Source organism: Lissotriton vulgaris, chromosome 11, assembly GCF_964263255.1.
Source record: "Lissotriton vulgaris chromosome 11, aLisVul1.2, whole genome shotgun sequence".
NCBI lineage: Eukaryota > Metazoa > Chordata > Amphibia > Caudata > Salamandridae > Lissotriton > Lissotriton vulgaris.
In genome coordinates this window covers 146,192,371-146,216,648 of record NC_141699.1, presented here as the reverse complement: position 1 = coordinate 146,216,648, position 24,278 = coordinate 146,192,371, and the positions used below count along the sequence as shown (strand labels likewise).

The 24,278-nt window shown below is 48.4% G+C and overlaps 1 protein-coding gene across 13 annotated transcripts in view; it reads right to left on the bottom strand.

Moving 5' to 3' along the window:
* Nucleotides 1-24,278, bottom strand: part of CLIP1 (CAP-Gly domain containing linker protein 1) — an 804,228-nt gene that overhangs the window by 37,473 nt on the left and 742,477 nt on the right. For all 13 annotated transcript variants that reach the window (XM_086942960.1, XM_086942953.1, XM_086942958.1 and 10 more), the window contains one exon: nucleotides 20,145-20,200. In XM_086942960.1, the coding sequence (XP_086799086.1) occupies nucleotides 20,145-20,200 (56 nt within the window). The remainder of the gene's footprint in view (nucleotides 1-20,144; nucleotides 20,201-24,278) is intronic.

The window sequence follows — 24,278 nt, the reverse complement described above, 5'->3', positions numbered from 1 at the left end:
CTCCTGTCAAACTGGTAATTTTAATGTAAACTAATTTCTTCAACAACCTTTGCTGTTTTTTTTAAACTATTTTGTTTTTAATCTTTATGTATATTTCTATCTTTATATATATTTTTTAATCGTATTAGTGAGGGAAGTCCCCCCCCCCCCCCATCTACCCTTTTAAACGTTTTCCTAGCATGCTCCGGTGTTCTAAAAGTCGTGGTTCCATCCTTCGTTGTTCCGTCGTTCGTGGATGTTACCTTCGTGGTTCAGCCCTCTTCGTTGTTCCAGTAAGTCGTTGTTTATACATCGTGGTTAAGGATGTTTTCCAGTGAAATTATATCCCCAGAAAAGAAGGAGCTCTATACCGCCATACTCTTTAAGGGCTTTGTTGCGGAATAGTAGGCATTGAAATTATTAGCATCTAATGGGGCATTACGGACAAGACGGAAGTCCTCATCCTCGGCCCATCCATCTCCGCCTGGGACGACTCCTGAGGGCCCCCTGCCCTGGGCCCCCCACCCAAGCCCACGGACCACGCACGCAACCTGGGCTTCATCCTTGACTCCTCCCTCACGATGGCCAGACAAGTCAACGCTGTGACTTCCTCCTGCTTCAACACCCTCCGCATGCACTGTAAAATCTTCCGCTGGATCCCCACTAGAACCAGGAAAACGGTCACCCAGGCCCTGGTCACCAGCTGTCTGGACTACGGGAACGCCCTCTACGCTGGGACTACTGCCAAACTACAGAAAAGACTCCAGCGCATCTAGAACGCATCAGCACGACTCGTCCGGGACATCCCCCGACACAGCCGCATCTCCCCCCACCTGAGAGACCTGCACTGGCTTCCAGTCAGCAAAAGGATCACGTTCAGACTCCTCACCCACGCACACAAGGCTCTCCACGACTCAGGCCCCGAATACCTCAACAACCGCCTCTCGTTCTGAACGCCAACCAGCCAGCTCCGCTCGCCCTCGCCACTGTCCCACGGACCCGCAGAGTCACCACTGGAGGAAGATCCTTCTCCTACCTGGCGGCAAAGACTTGGAACACCCTCCCCACCCACCTGCGACTCACCCAGGACCATCTCTTCTTCAGGCAGCACCTCAAGACCTGGCTTTCCGAGCAGTAGCGCCCCCCTACCCCCCTTCCCAGCGCCTTGAGACCCTAGCCGGTGAGTAGCGCGCTCTATAAATGTTATTGATTGATTACACAGTATCTAAGAGTAATCTCAAAATTCTTCCCTATTTTGTTTCATACAATAGACAAACTGCATTGATAGCTGCGTAGGCACTAAATGTCACTGCAGAGACAACTGACACTCAATCCTCCTGGAGAGGTTGGAGAGAATAGGTGTGAAGTGACGGGCATTACAGTGGCTACAGTCCTACCTTACAGGGAGAGAACAGACAGTCACCATGGCACCTTTCACATCCTGTAAATCACCTATCGCCTACGGAGTCCCTAAGGGTTCTGCCATCAGCCCGTCCTTTTTAATGTCTATCTGCAGCCGCTTTTCCCCATTATCAAGTCGTTCAGGGTTGACTTGGTCAACTACGCAGACGATACGCAGCTGTCTTTCTCCTTGGAAAGAAAACAGGCAGTCTCCATGGATCGCTTCCAAAAGTGTATGCGCCAGACTGCAATTTGACTGCAGAGGAACTCTTTGCAGTTCAACGGAGGGAAGACGGAGGTGCTATACTCTGCAGCGGCGAGGCTGTCCTCATATATCCCGACGGAGTTTAGGCTTACCCCCCAGGAGGATCCACTGATTCCGGCCAATACGGTACGGAATCTTGAGGTTCTAATAGACAAGAACCTACAGATGGAGTCTCAGGCAACTAAGACAGCTAGCGTGTGTTTTGGCCTGCTGCGTCTGCCTCGCCGGATAGTACCAATGCTACCAAAGGATATGCGCTCCTTGGTAGTAAGCAGCACAGTGATGAGCAGGCTGGACTATTGCAACTCCTTGTATCTAGGGGCTCCTCAGTACATCTTTCAGTGGCTGCAAAGAGTCCAGTCTGCTGCAGCAAAACTAGTGCTGAACCTGTGGCGTAGCGCGTCATCTACGCGTGCTTTGAGAGAGCTCCATTGGTTACCAATCAAGGAAAGGGTCCTCTTTAAATCACTCTGTCAGGTGTAAGAGCAGCACACGGAACAAGCTCAATCCCTTTACAAGAAAGGTTCTCTTGGTACCTTCTGTCAGGCTCCATGCTGCAGGATCCGTTTCATAAGCTCCTCGACGAGCATTAACAAAAGAACACAGGTAACGCGTTTTAATCCCGCGCTCCCTGTAACTTACAGAGAATTGAATTATGTCCCAAAAGTCCGCTCACTCACTGAAGCTGCCTCCAGCCGGTACCATCGAGAATCCCAGAACGCTGGTTTCAGTCCCCGCCACAGAGACGCCCTGGAATCCAATCGCTACCCGGGAAACTCCGAGTCAGCCGGCAGCAGTCTGAAAGGCGGGCTGATTATCAAAACAAAGGCGTGGCTTCCTCACACACCGATAGCACACAGAATGAGCAACTATCGTTCCCCCAGGAAACGAACAGGGAAAACGCATGCAGAAAACCAGAGACTAGGATTCAAAACGACTGTTAGCACAAAATCACGAACATTGGTAGATGGTCCCGCCCCTCCATAAATAGTGCCACTCCCACCTCCAGGACTTCTGGGTGATGTAGTCATTAACTTTTTAGGTAGGCGCCTTGGCAATTCCTGACAGTATGTCCCCGTCCCTAGTGCCTCCTAGGACCGGGCTTTGCAGGATACCGCCTGTGGAAAGTCCGCACAGCTCCAGGAGCATGCACATCAGAACAAACCTCCCAAGAATCGTCCTCAGCGGTGTAACCTTTCCACTACACCAAGTACATAAGCACACCCCTGCGCCACTTAGAGTCACGGATGCACTTGACCTCATATTCCATTCCCCCATCACATAACACCGGAGGAGGGGCCGCCCTGCGAGATGTAAGAGCGGGTTTCAACAACTGCACATGAAACACAGGGTGTATCCGCAGCGAACCCGGCAGCCTCAGTTTGTACGTCACGGGATTCACCTGTTTCACTACGGGATAAGGGCCAATGTACCTGGGGTGGAAAACACTGCGCAGCTTAAACCGAATGTTCTTGGTTGACAGCCACACCTTGTCACCCACCACATACTGACGACTCTCCACCCTGCGACGATCCTCCCACTTCTTGTATACCTCCTTGGCTTTGTTCAAATGCACTTGCACCCCCTTGTGAACCTTCCTCAGCAATAAGACCTTTTCCTTAACAGAAGGTTGATTGTGGAGATCGGCAGGAATATCAACAGGCAATGTGTTTGCATCATATCCAAAATTAGCTTTGAAGGGAGACATCCCAGTGGAGCTATGCCACGCATTATTATAGGCCAGCTCAGCCATCCACAACAGTTCCATCCAGGACTCATGAGCTTCCTTAGAGAAACATCTCAAGTACTTCTTCAAAGTTTGATTCAGACGTTCTGTCTGCCCGGTTTGTGGGTGGAAACTGGTGGACAGATTAGATTCAATGTTCAGGGCTCGACACCACATGCGCCAGAATCGAGCAATGAATTGAGGCCCCCTATCTGAAACAATAACTCTTGGTAGCCCATGCAAACGAACAATGTTACTGGCCAGCAGTTGAGCAGTTTGGCTCGCATTGGGAAGGTTTTTACAAGGGATGAAGTGTCCCATTTTGGTGAGGCTGTCCACTACCACCAAAACTGCCGAGAAACCCTGATCAAGCGGAAGACCTGACACAAAGTCCAAACTAATGTTCTGCCAAGGTTGATTGGGAGTAGGCATAGGAATAAGCTTCCCCGCTTTTCTTGTGGTTACTCCTTTGGCTCTCGCACAGATTTCACACCGAGCCACCCACAAAGTAACATCCTTGATCAGAGTAGCCCACCAAAAATGTCTTTGGACGATATCGATGGTCTTACGGATACCAGGATGTCCTGCTAGAACCCCCTCATGACACCAGCTGAACGCCTTTTTCTGCAAAGGGACAGAGGGCAAGAACAACATATCTTGAAAGAATGGCAGCCCGTCTCTCACCTTCCTATCAATGGTGCCATGCGCCCAGGTCCTCCAGCCTCCAGGATATTGATGACTCTTTACGTCATCCAAGAAAGTTTCAGCCCTCACCACACATAGAACTTTCCCTGTAGGAATGATGGCCAGTTTATCTTCCTCTCCCGCCGTAATTGGCAGTGTCTGTCGGGACAAGGCATCAGCCTTTCGGTTTTCAGACCCAGGGCGGAAAGTGACCACAAAGTTGTACTCAGCAAAAAAGAGCATCCATCTCATTTGCCGTTGAGTTAGGTGCCTTGCCGAGGACATATATTGCAGGTTTCTATGATCCGTGTATATCGTGATGGTATGAAGAGCACCCCAAAGATATTGCCTCCACTCTTGAAATGCCCTCTTTATAGACAAAAGTTCCTTTTCTGCTACAGTGTAGTTGAGTTCAGCCGAACTCAACTTCTTTGACAGATAGGCCACGGGGTGCAATTGCCCCGTACTGACATCCCTCTGAGACAACACCGCCCCTATTGCTTCATCCGAAGCATCAGCCTCTATCACAAAGGGATGTTCCAAATTAGGATGTGACAGAACCGGGGCAGTAGTGAATGAATTCTTGAGAGTTTGGAAAGCCTCTCCGGCCTCCAGTGTCCACCCAAAAGGTGTTCCCTTCCTCAAGAGCCTCGTAATGGGCACTGCAATTTGTGAAAAATGCAAGATAAAGCGACGATAGTAGTTCACGCAGCCCAAAAAACTCTGGACTTCTCCCACATTTTTCGGAACTGGCCAGTCCCAAACTGCTTTTACCTTGCGCTCTGACATTTGCAGACCCTGTGGGCTGAGCATCACTCCCAAAAACTCCACACTGTACACCCCAAACTCGCATTTGCTGAGTTTCACAAACAAACTGTGCTCTTTCAATTTAGCCAGTACTTTGCATACTTGTTCCACATGTTTGTCTTCCTCCATAGAGTACACCAAGATGTCGTCAATGTAGACAACTACAAACAGATCAATATATTCCTTCAAGACATAATTAATAAGGAACTGAAAAGCCGCAGGGGCGTTACACAGCCCAAACGGCATGACCAGATATTCATACAGTCCGTACCGCGTCTTGAATGCCGTCTTCCACTCATCCCCCTCACGAACCCTGACCAAGTGATAGGCACCTCGCAAGTCCAAGCGAGTATAGATCACAGCTTCCCTCACTTGGTCAATCAAAACTGTAATGAGGGTGAGAGGGTATCGGTTACGAATGGTGTTTTTATTCAAGACGCGGTAGTCCACACAGGCTCTCAGGTCACCATGGGCTTTCGCTATAAAGAAAAGGGGAGATGCTGCAGGGGAACGGGATGGTCTTATAAACCCTATGCTTACATAATGGTCGATATATTCCTTTAAGTGTGTGGTTTCAGGTACCGACAAGGCATACACTCTACATGTTGGAATAGTAGCACCTTCAACCAAGTCTATCGGGCAGTCATATTCTCTATGTGGTGGTAGTATTTCTGCTCTACTTTCGCTAAACACATCCTGAAAAGCTTCATATTGTTTCGGAAGAGCCACCTCTTTCTCTGCTGCTGTAGCCACCATGAACTGACACGCTAACACCGCTACAGGTGAAGATGCATAAGGCACCAGATGTTCCTGACAATACCCAGACAAAAAATGCACCGTTCGGGTTTTCCAGTCAATAGAAGGGTTGTGGTACGTAAACCAAGGCATCCCCAATATGATCTCATATTTAGGAGCATCTATAATGTTCAACTCTATCTTTTCCACATGTCTCCCTTCTGACACTTCTATAGATAACACCACCTCGGCTGTTTTCTCAGTTATTAGACCTGATTTTATGGACTGTCCATCAACTGCCAAAACCTCCTCTGGATTGTCTCTAGGTACTCTAGGTATAGCCAAACGAGACACCAACCCATTGTTGATAAAATTACCTGTAGCTCCTGAGTCCAACATAACCATTACTTGATGGATTTTCTGCTCACACTCTAAGGACATAGTAAGAACCAAGTGTGACTCAGTCTCTCCTATCCCATGTGAAGATAGGGAAGTGAGTTTCCAATCAGGTGTCTCTATCTCTCTAGGTGAGGGCACCAACGAGTTGTCTGTCTCCCTAGCTGTAGTGGAAACAGCCACTCTCTTATTCTTGTTCCAACTAGTGGCAGTCTTGGGCTTGGAAGGGCACTCTCGTACATAGTGCCCTTTTTTACCACAGTACATACAAAGGCCTTGTACTCTTCTACTTTCTCTTTCATCTTTAGACATAGGGGGTCTGATAGCTCCTATCTCCATCGGTTCCGAACCAGCCTCCGCTGTACCCATAGCCCTAGGAGGGAAACTCACAGTACGGTTATAACCCTTGTCCCATTTTCTCCTGTCTCCACTCCGCTCAGTCAGTCTACCATCCAGCCTTAAAACCAGATTCACCATGTCTACACACGTAGTGGGTTGGGGGTCTATCTGCACCACCACATCTTTTAGTTCATCCCTTAACCCCTGATAAAACAAAGACATTCTCTTTCCTTCTGGCCACTCTGCTTCAGCCACCATACGATTAAACGTTGTTAGATATGTTATCAAGTCACTTCTGCCTTGGCGCAAGGTTAACAACTCTTTATCTGTGCTAAAGTTAGTGGCCCTTCGATCAAACACTTTTTCAAATTCATCCCTGAATGCTGTCCAATTAGACAATATAGCATCATCTCTCTTTATCAGGGGTACCGCCCAATTGGCAGCGTCCCCAGTGCCTAATTTGTAAAATATGAAGTGCAGGTGCTCAAATCTTTGTCGGAGGCCACACCCACTTTTTCTGGCCCCACCCACTTCCTTCATTGGCTCCACCCACTTTCTCTATTAGCTCCAACCACTTCCTCAACTGGCACTGCAAAAAGACAGATGAATTTCAGCAAGGGAGCCTTATTCATAGTAAGGTTTGATAGGAGGTTCCCCTACTACTTCTACTTCTACTTCTAGGTACATCCAGGTTAGTGTCCGGCACTCAATATTTTATCAGCCTCAAATCACACATGCAGTCTGTCTCAAAAAAACATTACTGTCTAGCTGTAGGCAGGCTAGACAAGCACAATGTTCGGATAATACAGCGCTCTAAATGGGATTTTACAGCCACAAGAAACTCACTAAAAGAGATATCACAGAAGTATTCCTCCTTAGTCCTGAAGCAGCACCCAGGCGGTGTAAAATGCACTGAGTGCATTTGGCTCAAGTAATTAACTCTACATCATGAGAAACTGCAGTTAAACATACCTAATGAAGAATTTGCACAAGTCATCCACAGCCACAGCCTGTGCCTGTCCCTCCCTGAGCTGAAGATTCTTAAGATAAGAACCTCTCTCCCAGTACTGCTCTCTCCACAAGCCCAGGCTGTCCCGGAATATTCCTAGCATAGGAGCATCTTTCCATAGCCCCAGCCTGTCGCCTGCTGTCCCTGTTCTAGGAACCTCTCTCCACAGTCCCATGCTGCCTCTTTTGTTGAAGCATTGTCTGCTAAGAGCCTCTCTTCTACTTTAGACCCTCTGGAGCCTTCTGCACCCCTCCGAGGACCCTCCTGCTCGCTGCCAGAAGTTTGAGGCAAACCTCTATGGCCAGGGCCGGTGCCAGCACTTCTTCCCTTGGCCTGCTGCCTGAGTTACCACCAGCTGGGCCACGGGGCTCAGCCTGGTAAGGGCTGGCCTCAGCCGCCATGAATCTTTCAACAGGAGCCTGGGAAGTGGGAACAGACACCGCTGCAGGGAGCGCGTTCTCTCCAACTACGCCACCGCTCTCTGACCCCGGAGTCTCTTACTGTCTGTGACTGTGACCTAAGACCCCTCTGTGGCACCTTAGCTGCCCTCACCCACACACTGTGGCTTGGGCGGTCCGGCCGGCCGGCAGGAACACACACCGGCTGGACTGGCTGGCTGTACTGTCTTTGCTCAGTGAACTGGTTTTATAAGATTAGGCAGCCTGGTGCACTGCTGCTGTTTGCTACCACACTCATTGCTGCCAATGTTTCAGATTGATATGTGTGACATTTTCGTAATTTCTGTGCAATTATGAGTATCATTTCAAGGACTATGAGTGACACTTTCTCATGAGCAAAATCAAGCAATGAAGACGAGGGAATCATATAGATAGCAGAAATTACACCCATTTGAGTATAGCTGGTAATGTTTCAGATTGCTTATGTGTGACATTTTCATACATTCAGTGGATTTATGAGTCATTCAATGACTAAATGTGTGGCACTTTCTTGCGACCAAAATCATGCAATGAAGTCAATAGAAATAAACAAATATCAGAAATCCCACTCATTTGAGCAACAAGAAATTCGAACTCTGCAGCAGGTGCTTTTAAAGCGATTATTTAATTTCTAAAAATCAGCACCCTCCACCACAAACTCTGCTTCAGTTGCGGCTGAACCACATGTAACAAAGGGATCTCTGTGACAAAAGCTGCAACCCACTGAGCTATCCTAATATAATACAGTTCAATACAATATGCTAGTAGACTTTCTTTGCTGTAAGCATATTAACCCTCTGGGCTACCTAATGGTTAAAGTAAAAACTGAAACTGCCACTAGATAAAACTCTGACCTCTCTCCAGCAGGAACAACATTAATGACCAGTCTGCCTCATCTCTGACATAGCAAGTCTCTCTGCACTGGGAAGATAAAGGTTGTACCATATGTCATTAGTAGCAGATTAATGTCTCTGCAGTGCAAAGAGCAATTATAGACGAGCTTGCAGCGTTCTCAATAGTATTGTCCGGACACCGATCCTCCTGCAAGGAGAAAGTACTAACAAAGTATGAATCCTCTACCCTTGCTTGCCCCTGACAACATTTCGATAATGAAAGCAATACATACCATACGCTGCGCACTATAGCAGGCACAATTAATCTCACCAGAGGAGCAGTAATAAGGATCACTATTTTTGAATAGTAGCTTGCTGCTCACTAGTCACGGCATGATGTTACTTATTTATGTTGCAGAGCGTGAATTTCTGTAACACTTTAACAGCTTATAGCTGCAGACTCGCTCCAATCCGTGCCTGAAGCAAGTCAGTCAGTGAAAAATAATTATTCACACTCTGGCCTGGGCCTCGGCTCCCCACAGGTCTGGCAACGTGAATGAGGCCCTGCTCACCACAGACAGTCAGCAGTGCACACGAGGACTATTCAACACAGACTGAGTCCCACGCCGCTTCTGCCTCACCTTCTCTTCTCCGGACGTGACAGCAGCACTAACGATCCGGATTATCCCAGGCCCCCAAGGTGTGCTACAAACAGTACTGCTGATGATTGATGCCTATGCCTGCCTGCAGTGCACACAGCGGCAGCTTCAGGGCAGGGCACACAGCGCTAGCGACGCGCCTGCGGCTGGCCTCCAGCTTCATCTCCCACCTGGGCTCCCACCTATCATTCCCAGGCCAATCTTCATGATAACCAACCAATCAACAATGAATTAATTTTTAAAAAACGTAATCCTGTGCCTGCGGCCCCCGCCGCCCCCAGCCAGGTCCTGCCCAGTGCCAGCCCTGCCTGCCTCGCCTCACCTGCCTGCGGAAGCGCAGCTCTGCTCATCATGAGGATTATTTATTTCGGCCGCCGCCGGCCTACCCCCAGGGCAGCAGGCCATCTTGTCCAGGCACTGCTCGTAGCAGTGGTAGGTAGACCAATCAGGATGATTTTAAAAACCTGACTGGCCACCACCAGAAAATTAATTAATCACTGTAAGGGCGCCAGGCCCTGCCTCGCGAGTCGCGCCTCGCCCTCACCTGCTGAGCGCTCCCAACTCCGAGTCCAGCAACTTTGGGCGGCGAATACCAGATACTGGGCGAGGGCCAGGGAGAGGTGCGGGTATGCTGGGGCGGGCAGAGAAAATGCGCGTGCAATGCATTCAATTGCATGCAATCTGCGCAGTGCGCACGCGTCGCTTCCTCTGGCGCGCACAGCCCCAACCCCCGCAGCAAAGCCCTGCCCAGTGCCCTGCCCTGGCCCCTGCAACAACACTAAACAGTGTCCCGCCCACTGGGGCCCTGATCCGCGCCGCGGCCGGGAACTCTTGAAGAGAGAGACTGAGAGTAAACTGGGAGCAGCAGGCACGTGACGTCACCGACACAGCAGTAAGTACTGCCAGTGCATGCATCATCGAAGTGAATCAACAAGTTTGGCACAACACTGACAGCAGTAGCACAGCAGCGCCACGCTCTCTGTCCAAGATCAACCAAGATGGCCGCCTGGTAGGAGCTCCTCGAAGGAGCTCCCCGTGCTTGGGATCCCTTAAGTGGGTATATCCCTGTTAGCAGCAGCCATCGACCTCCCCAGGAACAGGAATCTTGTTCTGGACACCGCTGCGACCCGCCAGCTTCACAACGTCCGTGGAGGAACGCGCTGGGATAGCGGAACAACAACAAGGCGGAGTGAGGCTCGGGTCGGTCGCAAGAGACACCCGATTTCCTCCACAGCCGGGGACAGAACAGAACGCGCACACCGGAGTGTCCCCTCCCTCCTCCGAACGGAAGGCAGACACGGAGATCGGGAGCCAGGGAGACACCTCAGCGGACACCCCAGGACCGAAGAGGGCAACAACAACAACCTCGGAACATCCCCCTGCCTGCTGCTGAGGACGCCGGTCGGTGCACTTGCACCGGCATCGACAAGAGATCACCGAGAGCAGCGAGGAGCCAGCCGACAACGGAGCCCCCCCCACCCCCTCTGCAACACCGCCGCAGCAGAGGAATCACACCGGGGCAGAGGGCACCAGGAACAAAGCGGAGCATCGGACCCCAGGACGCAGCCAGGAACAGAACACACACCGGAGTGTCTCCTCCCACCCCCGAACTGAACTGAAGCGGGGTTCGGGAACCAAGGATACACCTCAGAGGACACCCCAGGACCGAAGGGGCTGAGGCAACAACATCAACAACATCGGATCAAGACAACGGAGCCCCCTCACCCCTTGCACCACCGCCACAGTAGAGGAATGAGAGCGGGGCAGCGGACACCAGGGCGAAGGCAGGAGAAGCACCGGACACGGCCCCGACGGCAGAAAAGGCAGCACCGGGTCACGGCGACCCCCCCCCCCCCCCCCCCCCCCCCCCCTCTCACACCGCAGCAGAGGAGCACGAGCGGTCGGGAGAGCAGGGAGGGACGTTGATGGCACACACGACGGGGGTCACTAGATCACGAAGCGGAGCCGTGAGAGCTAACACAGCTCACAATCATAAGGAGCAAACTAGGACCAGTCACATACACCCACGAAGGGGTAGGAAGTCAACCATGGATTTCTTTAATGCTTCTGTCTAACTCTGCTGGTAAGAGGGATTGAATCACAAAACTCAGGTATTTACTTTTCCCTCCCACCGACTCTCTTTTTGAAAAGCCTAACTCACTGAAAAACTCTATTCCTCTGTACAAAATGGCGGGGGCCATAAAACTGTAACAATAAATCCCCCATACCTTCTATCTTCCACGCGCCCCTTCAGCTCAACTCCCCCACATAGAGATAAGACTCCCAGCCAGACTTGAGCTCTGGTTGCTTGAACAGGAAGTGGAATCTCTTCCCCGGTGCTCAGAGCATAGCAGCAAAAAGAGGACTATTCTCTCTTACTCCCAGCCTGCTCAGCAACAAACAAAGGACTACTTGCCTGATCTGAACTATTTGGCGGCCATCTTAGTCTAGTCTCCAGCCTCTATGGGATTATAGTATTGTAGACTAGTATAACAGAATGCCGGCCTATGCCTATATATTATTATACTCTCACTATAGTTTTATTACTTGTTTAGACCTGATTACTACCTCATATATGAAAGAATGCCTACCTATTATTATATTGGTGCAATATTGCCATTTTAGCCTTATCTGAATGTATGTACTACACAGATTGCTACCTCATACAGGAAAGTGCGTTTGCCAACACTGCATTAGTACGCTCTAGCTCTACTCTAAACATCTGTATTACTCAGATTACTACCTTACTTAGGCAAGAGTGTTTACACATCATTGCAGTACCACACCTATATCGGTGTTTTGAACACCTGTACGCACAGACTATTACCTCGTATCTTGGAGCCCTCACGAGTACCACTTTCACTTGTATTCTGAACATTGGTAAATGCACAGATCTCTACCTCACACTAGTTGAACCGACAATCAGTGTCACCCTCGATTTTTGAATTTAGAGTTTTGTAAATTGTGTATCTGGATCCTCTCCAATATCAATATTATCAACTATAGTGTAGTGCACTCACCCATTGTACCCCACCCTTATATTTTATCAGTATTATGCCTATTATTACACCTTGTACCTTACTAATTACCGTATGTATTTGCCCTACTGCTCACTCTCATAGCCGGGAAAGGCTGGCTGAGTACTAGTGTCACTTTTTATAACATCTTGCTTACTGTGACTTATCATTGTGTTTCCAACTGTTTGCGCCCGTTTCTGCAAGCTTGTCTTTCTGCACTTTGGTACTATTATAGGCCACTACTGCATCCTCCCATACCCACCTAATCCTGCAACGCATCATGGACCCCATCGGCAAACATACATACAAAATCATTTATCCACCATCACTCACCAAAAAAGCCGCCAAACGCTTTAAACACAACTTCCTTAGGTCACACTCGGAAAAGCCCTTCGCTGACACCTACTTCTCACCGGTTAATGGATCCCTGCACACCGATATCATCTTCCACACCACACGCAGAGCTCAATGGAGAAAAGCGTTCTTCACCCTACTCACCGTCTCCTCGACTAGAAAATCCGCACACAGCCAAACTCTCTCCATCTCCCCGTCCCGGGTCTTTCCAGGCAGAGCCACCATCACTATTTACAATACCGGGATTGTCCTATTACAATCCACAGACAAGAACCTGGAACTGCTAGACAACATGTTCCCCACCTTCAAAGAACACCTCTCCAAGTCACGGACAAACACGCATATCTACCCCAATTCCACCAACCATGACCTCTCAGCTGCATACTTCTCAATCAGGGACACACCTACCACCCCTGACCTCCCATCCCCCACCCACAACCACACTAACCCAACTCAGCACCCCATCTCAGACATAGATCGCTCCCCCTCATACGCCGCCCGTTCCACCAACGTCCGGACCTCCACACATACCCTCAACACACCTTCCACACCTACAGCGGGCATTAACACCTCGCTCGGCGCGGACAGCACAATCCCCACACTTAACACTCCCAACTTATTCCAGCACCAGAATCACACGCATTCTGACAATTCCCCCCTTTTATCCCCCCCCATTCTCAGTCCTCACTACCCACCAATCTACTGCGCAGAACGTACTCCCTCTCTTAATTTAACGCCCCTTCCCATTAACAGGATCATCTCCACTCACACTCCCCCTCCTACTCTCAGCCCCTACTATCCTCCTTCCAACACAGCTACCAGTCTCCCAGCCTACACGCTGTCCCCCACGCCTACCACCAATGCCCCCGCCCATAACATCAATTTCCTCCCTATCCCATCCACTCCCCAACAGTCCAGAACCTCTCACCTCCCTAACCCTATCCCACGCTCCAACACAACGCAGACCTGCCTGAACACCAGCCCTCCCCCTCGCCTGCACACGAGCTCCCTGGCCAGCCAATCACCCCTGACTGCCACCCTCACCCCCACCACCTACCTTACGATGGAACTCATCATGGCCACCCTCACTCAGATCAAAGAAGACATCCAGGACATCAAAGAACGACTCTCCACATGTCCTACACACCACCCAGCCACCTCCACCCCCCATCCCAGCCTACCTCCTTCCCCCCCGGCGGTCCCCCACCCTCACCACGCCCCACACCAGGCTTCAAACCCTGCTCATAGGCGCAGCAATTCCCGTAGTCCTCAGCATCGCCCCTGCAACGCCTCACACGTCCACACCTCCCCGCCAAATGTGTCCCCCACCTCTCAGGCCAACTCTCGCACTCAGCTATGCCCCAAGCTGACATCAATCCCAGCTCTTAATCGCAACAATCGCCCTCGCCGCACCCACAACTCTTCTTCTGACCTCGACACACTCACCCTTCTCCGCTCCTATGAACCAGCCCCCCAAACTCACACAAGCACCCCACACCGCAACATTCCCACGATACACCCAAATCCCCTTAGACCACCCACATCAAACAGCAGAGCCTCCATCCCCACTAACCTTAGAGAAGTCCCTCTCTCGCTAGAACAATCTAACACCCTCTACACACCCCGCATCAAATGCGCGCTTCTCAACTGCAGATCGGCGACGAAACACTCAGCAGCCATTGCTGAACTCCTCTTATCGCAGGACCTAGACCTAATCATCTTGACTGAAACGTGGCTAACTGAATCCTCGACACCCATAATGGACATTCTGGTTCCTCCCAACTTCCACATTATTAGGCACGACAGAACAGGCCAAATAGGTGGCGGAATCGCATGCATATACAAAAACAACCTCTCTGTTCAGAAAGTCAATTCCACATCCTTGCCATCCCCAACATCCTGTGAATACATCTGCCTCAACATCATCAGTGAGGGCAAACCGATATGCACCCTGCACAGCATATACCACCCACCCAGGGACAACCTCACCTTCTCCCAACAAATCATGGATATGATCTCAACCAATTCCGGTCGCCAGCTCACCCAAATATACCTTGGTGACTTCAACCTCCACTGGAATGACAGCAGCGACGCAGTGGTAAACAGTCTAAAAAATTTCCTCGATGCCCTGAACCTCACCCAAATATGCAACAGTCCGACCCATGAGAAAGGCTCCATCATCGACCTGATCATCTCCAAGGAGCAATCTATCCAACTTGAATCCATCCAACCTTGTGACTGGTCGGATCACCACATTATCACATTCTTTATCAACGAAAAAATCAAAGTCAACCCGGTGCAGCTCTCCAAGCCCAAGGTCTGGAAAAGAAACACGAAAAAGCTCAACCCTGGCTCTCTGCCCCCTAACAGCTGCAATCTCCTACTCCCTCCTGCAAGCGCCTCGGACGTCCAAACCTTGACTGACCACTATCTCAACACTATGACTTCGATAATCAATGAGGCTGCACCTATGCAACTAAAAAGAGTCGCCACTAAAATCTCCAAACCATGGTACGACGGGAGTCTCAACGAAGATAGAAGAGACATGCGAATGGCAGAACGGGCCTGGAGATCAGCCCCCTCTGCAGTGCACCTAAAAGAGTTGAAGAAGAAGAGAAACGCCTACTTCAGGAAAATAAAACGCTCAAAATCGGACTTCTTCCGCCTCCAACTTAACCAAGCAAAGAACCGCCCGAGAAAACTGTTTGAGCTAATCAAATCACAATCCAAAGAGCCACCACAACCACTCAACACTGGGAGTGTGGTACCCTCATGTGAAGACTTCGCTGCCTTCTTTACCCAAAAAACCGACAAAATAAAAAGCGATCTCCTCACTGACGCAAGCCTCTACTCCAAACCCAAATGCCCAGCACCCGTTGAACCAAAAAACAATGCGACATGGTCAACCTTTGACACATATTCGGAAGAAGAAATTGGCAAATTACTTAGCACCCTGAAACCTTCCAATCACCTCACGGACCCCCTCCCTGCCTTCGCAGTAAAAGACTTTGCCCCACTGATTCTCCCTCTCTGGACTAAAATCATCAACAGCTCTCTCCAACAAGGAAGCATACCTGACTCCCTCAAAGTTGGTCAGGTCACACCTCTACTAAAGAAACCAACAGCCGACCCCGCGGATCTCAACAACTACCGTCCCATCACCAATATCCCCACTCTCGCCAAACTGCTGGAAAAATGTGCACAACTACAATTGACTAAACACATTGAACAATTCGATCTCCTCAACCCTCACCAATCAGGTTTCCGAGCAGGACACAGCACAGAAACGGCTATGACTCACATAATTGACGACGCACTTCAAATGCTAGACCAAAATGATACCTGCCTCCTCATCCTTCTCGATCTCTCCTCCGCATTCGACACCGTTAAACATGAGAATCTAACAGAACTACTAAACAAAAGAATGGGCTTATCTGGAACTGTCCTCAAATGGTTCACTTCCTTTCTCCGCAACAGGACGCAGAAATTCAAGAGCAACAACCTGATGTCCACGCCAGTACCTGTAACGCTAGGCGTCCCCCAAGGATCTTCTCTATCCCCAACCTTGTTCAACCTAGTCATGGAACCGCTCACCACTCTGCTACAAGAATCCAATGTACACTTTCACATGTATGCCGATGACACCCAACTCTACCTCAAACTGCAATCTCCCAATGACATCCTGCTCCTGAACTCAACGATCAGATGCACCCAATCCTGGCTTGCCGACAATCACCTCAAACTCAATGCCCTGAAAACAGAGTTCCTTCTGATCGCACCTCCATCGAAGATAACCACCACTCAACATTGGCTTAAACTCCTAACCGCACTCAATGTCCAACCCACCATCGTGGAATCAGCAAAATCTTTAGGCATAACACTCGACACCAATCTCAACATGCAGCAACATGTCAGCAAAGCTACTAAGGGAGCGAACTTCCAGATCAATACTTTGAGGAAACTTAAACCCTACCTCCCAGCCAAAGACTTCCAAACAGCGGTGCAAACACTAGTCATCCCACGAATTGAATACGGCATCACCTCCCTCTGCGGACTCCCACTAACTACAACTGCACCACTAAAAGCATCTCTAAATGCTGCAGCGAGACTTATCACGGGGTCAAAAAAGCACTCCCACATCACCCCTGACTTGAAATCCTTGAATTGGTTGCCGTTTGAAGCCAGAATACATTTGAAAATAGCCTGCATGACACACAAGGCTGTACACCTAAACTCACCCGGCTACCTTGCTCAGAAATTGACAATCTCTGGGGGAACCAGAAACACGAGAGGCGCAAACAATCTTCTGTTGAAACCTCGAAGATTCCGGAAGGAGAAAACATACAAGCGCTCTTTCTCAGGAATGGCGCCTAGGATTTGGAACTCACTCCCTCCCGAAACCAGGCTTCTCTCTTCCACTACACTCTTCAAAAAAGAAGTAAAAGCTATCCTCATGGCTAAATTCACCTGTACTACTATCTCGAACCCTATCAACACCCTGCGATGATCTTTATTACTTGCTTGACCACTTATCTATTTGTACGAGCTGTCTTATCACCCACTTGACTGCTTTGCAGCCACCCAATTGTATTATTTGTATTGTATGATCTACTGATTTACGTATTTGACTTTGTTCCCTCATGTTCCCTTCTGTACTCTGTGAACTATCGACCTACCTATTTGACTGTGTTCCCTCATGTGCTCTTCTATGTAAAGCGCTCTGATATCTGCAAAGATCTTGTTCGCGCTATATAAAACTCTGAAAATAAATAAATAAATAAATAAAGTGTGTGCCAGAGTCACCAGTCAGTGCGCAGTGACACGCACGAGTCACGACTTTAAAAAAATTAAATTCTAAGGCAGGAGGACAGGTGCACTTAATGCCGTGTGATAGACCCGGCCCCCATAATTAAGTGCCGGTGCTGAGCACCGGCAGGCTCCGGCTCAAATTAAGCCCTGAGCGTCCCCCACTAAATAGGAGATAGCAAACGCCACCCTTGAGTGGTTAGTGGGGAAAGAAGCTGGTTTGCATGAGAAGTGAAGCATCACCTGAGTCAAGAACACCTGTGTTTTACGCGGATCACCCGCATACCTTTCTGGGGTAGCCAAAGGAATAGGGGGGGGGAACAGTGACCTGTATTTGAGATGGACTTGCGGAAAAAGGATTCTTTGATAACTGCTCTACCTTATCCTTGAGCGCCGCTGTTTCTGCCTTAGAAGACGCCAGCTCCTGTTGAACTAGAACCAGAGCATGCAACACATCCTCCAAGGTGGCCTTATGTACAACAACCGGACCAGGCAGAATGCAATTCGTGGGTTCGTGATTCTGTCAGGCTCCACGCTGCAGGATCCGTTTCATAAGCTCCTCGAAGAGCATTAACAAAAGAACACAGGTAATGCGTTTTAATCCCACGCTCCCTGTAACTTACAGAGAATTGAATTATGTCCCAAAAGTCCGCTCACTCACTGAAGCTGCCTCCAGCCGGTACCATCGAGAAGCCCAGAACGCTGGTTTCAGTCCCCGCCACAGAGACGCCCTGGAATCCAATCGCTACCCGGGAAACTCCGAGTCAGCCGGCAGCAGTCTGAAAGGCGGGCTGATTATCAAAACAAAGGCACGGCTTCCTCACACGCCGATAGCACACAGAATGAGCAACTATCGTTCCCCCAGGAAACGAACAGGGAAAACGCATGCAGAAAACCAGAGACTAGGATTCAAAACGACTGTTAGCACAAAATCACGAACATTGGTAGATGGTCCCGCCCCTCCATAAATAGTGCCACTCCCACCTCCAGGACTTCTGGGTGATGTAGTCATTAACTTTTTAGGTAGGCGCCTTGGCAATTCCTGACACCTTCTGCGGAGACAGCTTCGGTCTTCTGGTGCTAGCTTATTAGCAACCACGAAATTTAAATGCTCGCAGATGGGAGTGAGGGCCTTCAGTGTGGTAGGAGCTCAGCTGTGGAATGAGCTGCTGCAGAGGATCAGACAGGCTACCTCGCTTATTGAATTCAGGAAGGCGCCTGAAAACCTGGCTTTTCCCGAAAGTCTTATCAGTACGCTTCTACCTCTGACTAGTACGCTCCGTGCTCTCTCATCATCACGCTGATTGAGTGTTATTATATCTGAGCGCCAGGATACCCGTAGGGTGGCAGCCGCGCTTTATAAGCACAGATGCAATACAAAACAATACTGTGATATAGGTATCATTTTCCACTTTGATAATCACACCAGGTATCATCTCATCAGCAGCACCAGCATCCAAGCAATTAATTCTGTACGGGTAAATTCTAAGCACATATGGCAGCCTTGTCCAATACCATAGTTATTCTGGAAAAAGGTGTTCAATAGCATCAAAAACATTCTATGGTATACATTATCAAGGAATGACTAACTGATAATGCTGCAGTGAATGAATAAATATCCGAAGCAAATGAGATGTAACAATGGTCATTTGTCATGGCACTGAACTACTACAGCATAATTTGTGATAGCTGCTCTGTAGAAATAACCTGCTAAGGTAGCAACAGAAAGTATGAGAGACGTGTTCTCAAACTGTGAAACAGACCACACATTCAGTCCAAAACAAGCACAGACCATTTGTCTTAACATAACAACCAGTAATTGCTTCTGCATTGCAAGGAAATGCAGAAATATCATGCCCCATCAGACGATGAGAGCTAAACCCTTTGAACTGAAGAAGTTTTCTTATTTATTCACAAATGGATGGTGTTAGGGGCTAACTGATACCAAGGAATGGGGAGGAAAGTTCACTGATTTTTTAAATACACACTCTTTTCCAAAGTGCGAGGACTCAAATGTTGACACCTATCATTTGCAGGTAGAGCTAATAAATTATTGACCAGACTTGTCTGAATGGGGGATTTTGTTTGTAAAATGTAGGCATTTTTATGTGAAAATACTAATGCAAGTATTGTACAATTCAAGCTCTTCTTTGCTGCCCTTTTCTGAATTCCATTTGATGCTATGTAATTGAATTGTGGTCATTATAAATATATCAAAGAATATGTAATTTGCGGTTGTGAATATTAACAATAAACAATCAATTTTAAACACAAGTAAAAAAATGCAAAAACAATACAATCAATATAGCAACAACGTAGTAACAGCAGTTTCCTAGGGTGCTTTAAAAGCATAAATCATTAGGCATGTTGCATTTATAGGCTTAGCCTTATGTTAATTACTAAACAAGGAGCACATCATGTCTCCAGATTTTAAGAGTCCAATCGGTTGAGGTCTATTCCAGAGCCAAACAATGGATTCTGTTGCTTTCTCCTGTGCCATAACGAACTTGTAAGGATAAGGTTCTCTCACTTAACAAAACCTTTTGATCATCGTGAGGCAACTAGCTATGGTTATCTATTCGCCCCTTGATGACTCTTCTTCACTACATTCATACAACTACAGCAGTAGAGGTGTAGGTTATAAAAAAATTCTAATTCAATCGAGGATCATCTCAAAAGACATTTTAAATTATGTACCTGACTATCCACTGATGACTTCTCTTCTTGTAGCTGGCTATTGAAAACAGCATCACCTATAAAAAAAGGTGCAACATATTAGGACATGCACATATGTGAGCATTCAAAACATATTTGAAGGCACAATGTGGTCTCATATTGCTTATTCAATGATCCAATAATACTTCTCCTTAAACTGGGCTACCATATTCTATCACAGCAATTTATAACAATGCATTTGGTTGGTCATAAGCAACAAATAAAGAGACATACCACAATATCTAGTATTCAATAATGGTGCTATGAGATCCAACAACAAAGCTAAACCACAGCATGGTCATATCATGCAGATTATACATTAAACTCCTAGTTTATGGCATTTACTTTTAACCTGTTTCCATTTACTAACATTTACTTTTACTCATCTTATCCCCAATCATCTATAATAGGAAAATAAATTACTTACCTGTAACTGTAGTTCTCCAGTATTGGTATCTTTCATAGATTCACATGCTTGAATCATTCTCCGTCGTCGAAGTGAGAGTCTCGCGGTATTATAGCAAAGCAATGATATTAGTAGCATAGGCCACAATGGCACTATGCCAATTAATTTTTAAAAAAGGACCAAACTTAATCTACAACCAATCAGGCGACAGCACTCTCAAGAACCTTCCCAACAGAGGCTAGCTCCCTCAGATTTTCAAGCACAAGAAGGAATAAATATAATCCCAAAAGTAAAAGGGAGCCTCTAGGAGAGGAGGTTGGGTCGCATGTGAATCTAAAATATTGGAGAACTACAGTTACAGGAAAGTAACTTCTTTTCTTTTCCAGTATTGGATCTTTCATAGATTCACTTGTTTGAATCAGAGTAGCTAGCAGTAACAAATACATATTCGCATATCATAACAATGCAAATATAGCCAGTACTTGTACAAGCATAATAAAAGTAATACCATAACCATAGCGGATGGTGGAGAAGTGTGGCTCAATGGTTAGAGCTGCAGACCCTGATGCAGAGGTCTAGCCGGGGACCAGGGTTCAATTCCCGCCTCGGCGGATCTTGGGCTCAAAAATTCCACGGACCTGATAATTCTCGCCTTGGTGCCTATTCCAATCATGGAGTCCCACTCTGCAACTCTGGGCAATAGCTTGCTTAATCTCCACAATGGCCCCCACAATGCTAAGGATGCCTGGCCTCCACCTTGGGGGTGCCCAGGAGTGGACGCCTCACAGGGAAAGCCAGGATGGGTTCCACAGTGGTATTCGTACAAGCGCCTTGAGACCCTTGCGGGTGAGTAGTGCGCTATACAAGTATCAATTTACATTTCCAATTCCAAAAATTCTTTATTTCGGTCGTATAGACCATAAAAGATGCAGTGCAACATTACAGACATTAAAATACATTATTTATAAAATACATTTGAATAAAATCCGCTCTCCCTGCGAGGGGTAATTTAAAATTACATAAAACAAAGTTCAGGGGGCTTCAGTGGATCTTTTCTTTCTGATCAACCATATGGCCATAAGAAATTTTGAAACAGCAAATACAATGTGACCCAGGGTGCTAGTTTTCAAAATCCTGTATGCCTGTGCATACTCTCTGAACCCCAAGTTCTTACATAGCGGCGCTATCCAATATTTTCTGGGCCTTTGGTATGCAGGGCACACAAACAAGATGTGGGGGTCATCTTCCACATGGTTGTTACAGCAGGGACATAATTTATTGCCCCCATTTTTTCCACTTGCACGTGTATGAGTTAATAGGGAGCGTGCCAAGCCTCCATTGAACGTACAGTTTCCTTGCCAGGATGGGAAAGATAAAATCCATAAAAGGTTCAAAAACATATGAATTTTTGGATTCTAAGAAACGCAAAGTTAAGGTGCCGCTATTTTGAGCGTCCATCAGGTGAGCAAGGGACCTGGCTTTATAGATTTGTGCCAGGGCTTTGCGCGAGATTGATTGACAGCCTCGCGCGGGGTCCTCCCACAGGTCACGGAGATTGATGGCAGACAGTTCATTTTCCACAAAAGTGAGCCAGGGGATTTTGCCACTGCGGTTTAGGCTCATGACATGGGTAAGATCCTCCCTATAATGATGAAGTCCGTCCGTAGACCAGAGCCTGTGCCAGAACTTCACTGGTTTTGACACAAGCTCCTCTGCAATAGGGGGGAGACCCATGTCCATTCTCAGAGGCTGGAGTGGCGTGGAGCTTGGAAGGGCTAGAAGGCGCCGTAGAAAACTGTTTTCAACCATTGATAAGTCCTTCACCGCTTTATGCCCCCATAATTCGCTGCCATACATGGCCGCAGCCTTGGCCTGGGTCTTGTAAGTTTCGAGGGCCGGGCTTATAGGCTTGAAGGAAGAAGAATTAGCCACTTTCAGGATTGCACCCGACAGTTGGGACAATTTGGCCCTGGATCGTACTATCTGGCGGTCCCATGACAGATTTTCCTGCAATGTTACCCCCAGATATACGAAGGTAGACACCCTCTCAAGGGTGGCGGTCCCCAAGGTGGGATTGGGCCTGGTTTTGGTTGGGGGGTTGAAGATCATGAACTTGGTCTTTTCTGTGTTCACTTCCAACCCATGCTGGTGACAGAAAAGACCAAATCCATCCAAGATCCTCTGAATCCCCATGGGGGATTTTGAAAGGAGGAGGGTGTCGTCGGCAAACATAATTGCCGGTACCCTCCTACCTGCCAGACAGGGGGCATCGTTATCCTTAACGTTTTCCAGGTGTGAGATGACGTTATTGATGAATAAACAAAACAGGGTCGGAGCCAGGACACAACCCTGCCTCACGCCTCGACGGACTGGAAACCTGGATGAAAGTTTGCCATCTCTCCCACACCTGACTTGTGCATAGTTGTTTTCATGCAGCCTGGCTAGGATGTTAAGTAACTGGGGGGGAATTCCTAGCTTTTCCAACACCTCCCACAGTTTCCTGCGCGGGACTAGGTCAAAGGTTGACCTCAGATCCACGAAGACCATGTACAATCTCCCCCCCTCGATCCTCACCGTCTTCCAGTAGAGGAGAACGAGGCAGAAGATCTGGTCCATGGTCGACGTGTTTTTCCTGAAGCCAGCCTGCAGGGGACTCATGATGTCTTTTTCCTCCACCCAGTCCAACAGGTGGTTCAAAATGAGGCGCGCAAAAAGCTTTTGGGGGACATCTATCAGGCTAATAGGCCTATAGTTTGCCGGGCTCAAAGGGGACCCCTTCTTGTAAATCGGAACTATTTCAGCCCCTAGCCAAGAGGAGGGGACCGCCATACCTCCCAATATAGCATTAAAAAGAACAAGAAGGTACGGGCCCCAGATGTCAGGGTGGTATCTGAACAAATCGCCAGGCAACTTATCCAGCCCTGGTGCCTTCCCCAGCGCTAAGCGTTCCAGAGCTAACTTCACCTCCCCCAAGGAGAATTCCAGGGACACATTCGGGGGGCAGGGGAACTCCAGCACCATCCCTTCAGGCCAAAGAGTAGATTCTTCATATAATGTCCCAAAATGGGCCTCCCAAACAGAAGGGGCAATGTTGGGTTCTACTGCAGGTAACAGATCCCCTGTCCCGTTATTTACCAGTGCCCAAAATTTTCTGGAGTATTTGGCTTCGAGGGCTTCAGTGAGTTCGTGCCAGTGGTTCCAGTCCCACTCTGCCCTTGCGTTGGCCAATGCTAGCTTGTACCCCTTCCTGAGGGCTGCAACCTTCCCCTTATCGCTGCCCTCTTTAATTGCGGCAAGTAGCTCAGACTTGGTTTTCCTACAGGTAGAGGTGTACCAAGTCGGGGCGCGAGTCTTTTTCCTTCTGTTTGGCAGCGCCAGATTGAAGACATCTGCGAGGTCCCTCACTAAAGCCTGGTGAATACCATATAGTCTCTCATTATAATCAGAAGGTCTTGGTTGATTAATGAGAGCGTCCACCTCCTCGAACCTGGGGAGTGCTATGCCATAGAGGTTATTTATAGCTTCTTCTTTGTCGACTAGCTTCCCCCATTTCACCCGGCGCCTACTTGTAGTGAGTAGTAAGTCTTCCTGATCGGCTCCCGAATCGATGGTTGGCCGCCCTACAGCTGGGGCAGGGTGATGAATCTCCAACAGAAGGGAATTATGGCCACTGTCTGTCCTCGGGATCACTCTAAAATCTTGAACTTTGG